The following is a 5,987-nucleotide window of genomic DNA, read 5'->3' as shown; positions in this document are numbered from 1 at the left end:
CGAACGCAGGGGCTGGGGTCTGGGAACGCGAGCGGCCGCTACGGTAGGAGCGGGGTGTGCTGAGTCCCGTGGCCACCCCCGGCCTCAGCCATGAGGAGGGACGAGCGAGACGCCAAAGCCATGCGGTCCCTGCAGCAGCCAGATGGGGCCGGCTCGCCCCCCGAGAGTCTGAGGAACGGCTACGTGAAGAGTTGCGTGAGCCCCTTGCGGCAGGACCCTCCGCGCGGCTTCTTCTTCCACCTCTGCCGCTTCTGCAACGTGGAGCTGCGGCCGCCGCCGGCCTCCCCCCAGCAGCCGCGGCGCGGCTCCCCCTTCTGCCGGGCGCGCCTCTCGCTGGGCGCCCTGGCTGCCTTTGTCCTCGCCCTGCTGCTGGGCGCGGAACCCGAGAGCTGGGCTGCCGGGGCCGCCTGGCTGCGGACGCTGCTGAGCGTGTGTTCGCACAGCCTCAGTCCCCTCTTTAGCATCGCCTGTGCCTTCTTCTTCCTCACCTGCTTCCTCACCCGGACCAAGCGGGGACCCGGCCCGGGCCGGAGCGGCGGCTCCTGGTGGCTGCTGGCGCTGCCCGCCTGCTGTTACCTGGGGGACTTCTTGGTGTGGCAGTGGTGGTCCTGGCCTTGGGGGGATGGCGACGCAGGGTCCCTGGCCACGCACACGCCCCCGGAGGCGGCGGCCGGCAGGTTGCTGCTGGTGCTGAGCTGCGTGGGGCTGCTGCTGACGCTCGCGCACCCTCTGCGGCTCCGGCACTGCCTCCTGGTGCTGCTCCTGGCCAGCTTCGTCTGGTGGGTCTCCTTCACCAGCCTCGGGTCGCTGCCCTCCGCCCTCAGGCCGCTGCTCTCCGGCCTGGTGGGGGGCGCTGGCTGCCTGCTGGCCCTGGCGTTGGATCACTTCTTTCAAATCAGGGAAGCGCCTCTTCATCCTCGGCTGTCCAGTGCCGCCGAAGAAAAAGTGCCTGTGATCCGACCCCGGAGGAGGTCCAGCTGCGTGTCGCTAGGAGAAACTGCAGCCAGTTACTACGGCAGTTGCAAAATATTCAGGAGACCTTCGTTGCCTTGTATTTCGAGAGAGCAGGTATGTTGGCTGGAAAGCGAGGTCTGGGATGTGAGAGGGTTCGGGTTTACCGCTGCAGTTTCCGAGTTGAGTTCGCTTATTTGAAAGCATGTTAACTTTCAGAATGGAAAAAGGGTGTGTGTGGGGGGCGGGGGGGAGGGGGCGGAAACAATGTTTTATTCTGGAAAGGATTCTTAAAATACAGGAAGCCTTTTAAAAATGCAGAAGCAAGTACCTTTTGTCATTGAATGGAAATCAAATAGCCCGCTAATCACATGACACTTTTTAAGGATTGTATATGCAATAGATGAGTTCGCAGAAGAATGAGGTGAATCATTTGTGGTTGAATAGATTTGACTACTCCCGCTTTTGGCATACTCGGATGTGTATCTTTTTGGTGCCATTTATCTGTTTGCTGTTATAGTGATGCCTGCCCAAAGATAACATACAGCCTTTAGAATGAGAGGATACGTCTGTGAGTTTTAATCAGTGTGGTTTCGTTATTGAAAATCAAGAGGAAAAATCTGAGATTTTATCGTTAGAAGAACAGTGATGAGCTTTGCAAATGAGAGTAATTTAAATGAAAATACAGCAGTGTAGGTGAATATAATTTTTTACGGACTAATTCAGTGTTCTTTGTATTTGTTGCATAATTAGGAGAATGTTTTAACAGTTTAAACTTTAAACTTGGTAATTTCTGGAAAGATGCCAATAGAAAAAAACCTATTTTTTCCCCATAGGTTTACATAGTTTTATTTTTTTAAAGGGATTGAAATCATCATCAGGAAATGAGATTACATCTTTATATAGTATTGGAAAACCTACCTGTTCTACATCAACAAGAAACTCAATAAGTATAGCTACTATTATTGAGAATTTATGAAGTGCAAAACATTTTACACATACTGTCTCAAATCCTCACAAGAACGGTGTTTGGCTGGTGCCATTAACCTCTAGAGATGAGACATCTAGGCTTATAGAAGTAATGCAACTTCACATGTCTAGTAAGTGGTAGTTCTGGGATTTGATTAGATTTTTCAGGTTTCAATGCTGTGTTCTGCACAACTAACTGGTAAGTATAGTGGTTTTAAGTAGGAGAGTAAGAGCGTAACCATAGGTTTTCAGAATTTTTGGATTAGTGATATGCTTTACACTGGGAGCCAATATGTTGGAGACAAAAGTTTCTTGTCCTTAATGCATTTGATGCATTCTTCTCTCTTCTTTTCTGTTCTCTTCCTTCACTTCTTCTCTGTCTTCTCTTCGAAATATTTTCTAAACTACTACATTGATTTTATGACATGTTGAACACTGATCTGTAGTGTTCCAGTGACACAATATTTTGCTTCTTGAGTTGGCTTCAGAGGCCACTTCTGTGGTCAACCTCTTGAAAAAGTTTTGTTATACCTTTTGTTTTCTCAGTTTACTACCAGTGGTAATAGACAGTACTTTAGGAAAATGTGTGTCGGAAGAAAAATTGTTTTGAGAGGATTTATTATGGAACAAAGTAGTATCAACTATTTTCATAGAATGGAATTAATATTTGAATTTTGACCAAATGTGAACACATTGCATTTTTTAACACTGGAAAATTGTTTTAGCAGTTTCATCACTTTTGTGGGCAATTTTCCTGAACTTAACAGTTACAGTTTAACATATTTTAATTGTAATTTGTTGGTGGTGTTAATTCGGTCTGTCCTTTTGTAAGTGGAAAATTTCTAGACTTCTTAATCCTTGTGTGGTGCTCTTTCCATCACAGCAACCTTTTTCAACCTTTAGGTGCAGTGTTAAGTACCAGGTAGCTTCAATTATTGTTTATATTAGAGGAAAATACAATTTGTGCTTCTAAAAAGGGTGTATTTTCTTAGTGCAGAAAATCCTTATTCACATTCTACTTTTAATAGGAACATTTTTGCACACTTAAAGTCTATGTGAATAGTTCAGCGTTTATACATGCCTACTTAATATTCAGTGTCTACAAAATAATTCTATTTTGACATTGCAAGAAAAGAGTATTTTTAACTTAGCAGATACTGTCATAACAAGAATTTTTATTTATGCTTGTTCCTGAAGTCTAACAGTGGATTTGTGCTTTTTGTTTGCATATATATTATATTAAATATTTTGAGAGGAAATCAGTACTTTTATGGAAGTAAAAGATCAGGAGATTTTTTCTAATTTTCAAAGTGTTGTATATGACAATGGTAAAAACACTTTCTTGTTTCAGAAAGTGAAGGAAGATGAAAAGATTTTAGATAGGACCTGACATAGGGGAAAATGTCCTGGATTCATAGGCAGAGGATTGAGGAGTTTTGGCTTAACTGTTTAATTTTGGAAAAGTCAGTGAACCTTTCTGAATCTTAGTATACTGTCAAATTAAGGGATTCTAGTAGATGAATTCTGTAATACCTTCTAATTCTAAAATTAAATTATATAATACCTTCCATTTCTAAAATTAAATTCTTTTAGTTTACACTTTTGGTAAGGTAGAAATAAAACTATAAATAAGATGTCACAAACCAGTAATTCTTGCAGTTTTACTTAAATGTTGAATGTTGATCTTGCTAACCTATGCTTTCCAAGTATAGTAATTGGAAAAGATGAGCAAATATCCTGTTTATTTTGGATAGAACTTTAAAAAAGTATATGGGGGTTCATTTTTAGGATGGTAATAAAATTATCACATTTTCATTTCCTTAAGAATTTAAACATTTTTATTAACCTCTTTGAAAGCCACTTAAACGTCTATCAATAGAAATGTTTTTAATTGTAGAATAATATATGTAAAGTAATTTTTAACTTTTGGAATGTTATATTACTGCGTTGAAAAATAATGGCATGTTTGTAAAACATTTGATTTTATAATTAGATTTATAATATTTGATTTAAATGCTATATGTATCAGTTCAGTTCTTAACTAAGGGGTTTTTTTTTTTTTTGGCAAAGCATTTAGAGATTTGAAACCCAAATCTAGTTACTGTTGATGGTGTTCTGCTTTGGTGGGTTAATGGAAAGAAGCACTGAGTTTGTAGTCTTATCTGCCAAGAATCAGCAGAAACTAATAGGAAGTTAAAAAAAATTAGTCTTCTGCATAGAAGCTTTGAGCAGAATTGAACAGGCTACATTTCTATGCCATTTTAATTGCATATTCTACAGTGCAATTTTCAGCTTTTCAGTGAGATCGCTTTGTGTTTGAGTAGGTAAATGCAAGGTTTTGAAAGGCATAAGTTAGTGTGTGAGATATTTTTCTGTACCTTTAATGCTAAGTGCTTTCTAAATGGTTAGGTAAATATTTAAAAATTCCGTGGCCCTAATGCCCATAAATATTACTTAAAGTGTTAATTTTATTTGAAAAAGGTATACATGTGTAGTGTGAGAACTTAAGAAAGAGAGTTTTTAAAAAGTGATTATTTACTCACCTAAGGAATTTGCAAGGCATAATCCCCTGTTAATTTCTTTAAGAATACTGTAGTATTTGTGAAATTTATTTTATGGCTTCAATGAGTGAGCGTTTTATTCCAATTTCATGTGGTAAAATATCAGCCTACATAATAATTTTATACTTTATTTTGTAAATATAGTATGTACTCTGCCATGAGTGTTATTTTTCAAAAACACAGATTTGATAGAGTCACCCGCTCTGTTTTAAAAATCTCTTACGGCTTTTCATTGTCCACAGGATACTGTTCATGCCCTTGACCCTTGCTTGCAAAGTCCTTCATAATCCGCTCTTTGCCATTTTTTGTTTTATTTTTTAAAAAAGCATTTTATTGCTAATGGGACACTCACTCCCCACATACATTCTAGCTATTTGAGGGCTGCTTCTTGTTATTGACATTGTTGTGGATTTTCCTCTTTTGATTTTACCATCTCCACTTATTGAAATCTCCTTTAAGGAACAAATAAGATTAGGAAGACTTTAGACAGTACACTGATACTCAAATTTATATATAAGTTGAGAACAAAACTCCATTATAGCAGAATGGGCCATATTTAAAAATAAGAGTTGACAAACCCTGTGAAGCAGTGCTGATGAGTATTTTCATTATAGTGCATTAGATAGTCACATCTCCATAATTTGTTTTTATACACTTAGTAGAAGGTAAGCATAAGTAAAATCATAAAGTTTGTTTTTCATTGTTGTCAGACTATGCTCCTCAGTGGCAGGCCCTTCTCTCATTCTTTCTCTTTTCCCTTTCAATTACCAAGTCGGCTTATTTCCCTAGCACACTCTTCTGCCTTCTGCACCCCATCCAAAGCAAGAATTTATACTTGCCGAAAAAGCCTATTTCAGTATAAATGTTTGTATAGATATATAAAATATAGGACAGGTTCAGAGTTTATCTAATTGAAATCTGCTCATTGTATGTTGTATAAGAAAAATAAATTGAACTCTAGAGAGATAAAAATACTGGCTCAGGGTTATTCTGTGAGATATTTGGAAAACAGAGACTAGAACCTAGGTCTTTACTCCTAATCCACTTTTACTTTCCGCAAGGAGAATATATACTTCCCGTCATAGCTTTCCAAGGTTGTACTTAATTTTGCCAGGTATCTCTAATTATGTGAAAAAAGGCAGTGTCTCTGGTTAAAGGAGGTAGGCGAGAAGCGAGAGAGAGTCAGTTAAGAGGGACTCATGAAAATCGCATAGTTTATAATGACCTTGATGACAAACTTCTGATACAGTTATTTCAGAGTAATTTGTAAGGATGCAGCTGGTCTCAAACTCATGTACCTACATAACATTTATTTTATATGTTGAAGACAGAGGGGAGGGTCAAAAGGAAAGTAGGAAGAATGGAAGTGAACTGGCTGTTGCCTGCTTTGCTTAAAGGCTTTCTTTTTTTTTTTAATTTATTTATTATTATTATTATACTTTAAGTTCTAGGGTACATGTGCATAACGTGCAGGTTTGTTACATATGTATACTTGTGCCATGTTGG

At 39.4% G+C, this 5,987-nt stretch overlaps 1 protein-coding gene across 1 annotated transcript in view; it reads left to right on the top strand.

The window, feature by feature from the left end:
* PDE3B (phosphodiesterase 3B, cGMP-inhibited) overlaps nucleotides 1-5,987 on the top strand; it is a 213,215-nt gene continuing 207,228 nt past the window's right edge. Inside the window, exon 1 of the mRNA XM_011999567.1 lies at nucleotides 1-1,068. Coding sequence (XP_011854957.1) covers nucleotides 91-1,068 — 978 coding nt within the window. The 5' untranslated portion in view covers nucleotides 1-90. The remainder of the gene's footprint in view (nucleotides 1,069-5,987) is intronic.

The sequence above is a fragment of the Mandrillus leucophaeus genome, unplaced genomic scaffold (assembly GCF_000951045.1).
Source record: "Mandrillus leucophaeus isolate KB7577 unplaced genomic scaffold, Mleu.le_1.0 Scaffold599, whole genome shotgun sequence".
NCBI classification, from domain to species: domain Eukaryota; kingdom Metazoa; phylum Chordata; class Mammalia; order Primates; family Cercopithecidae; genus Mandrillus; species Mandrillus leucophaeus.
The sequence above is the reverse complement of the archived record's forward strand: the minus strand, read 5'-3'. Positions and strand labels throughout refer to the sequence as shown.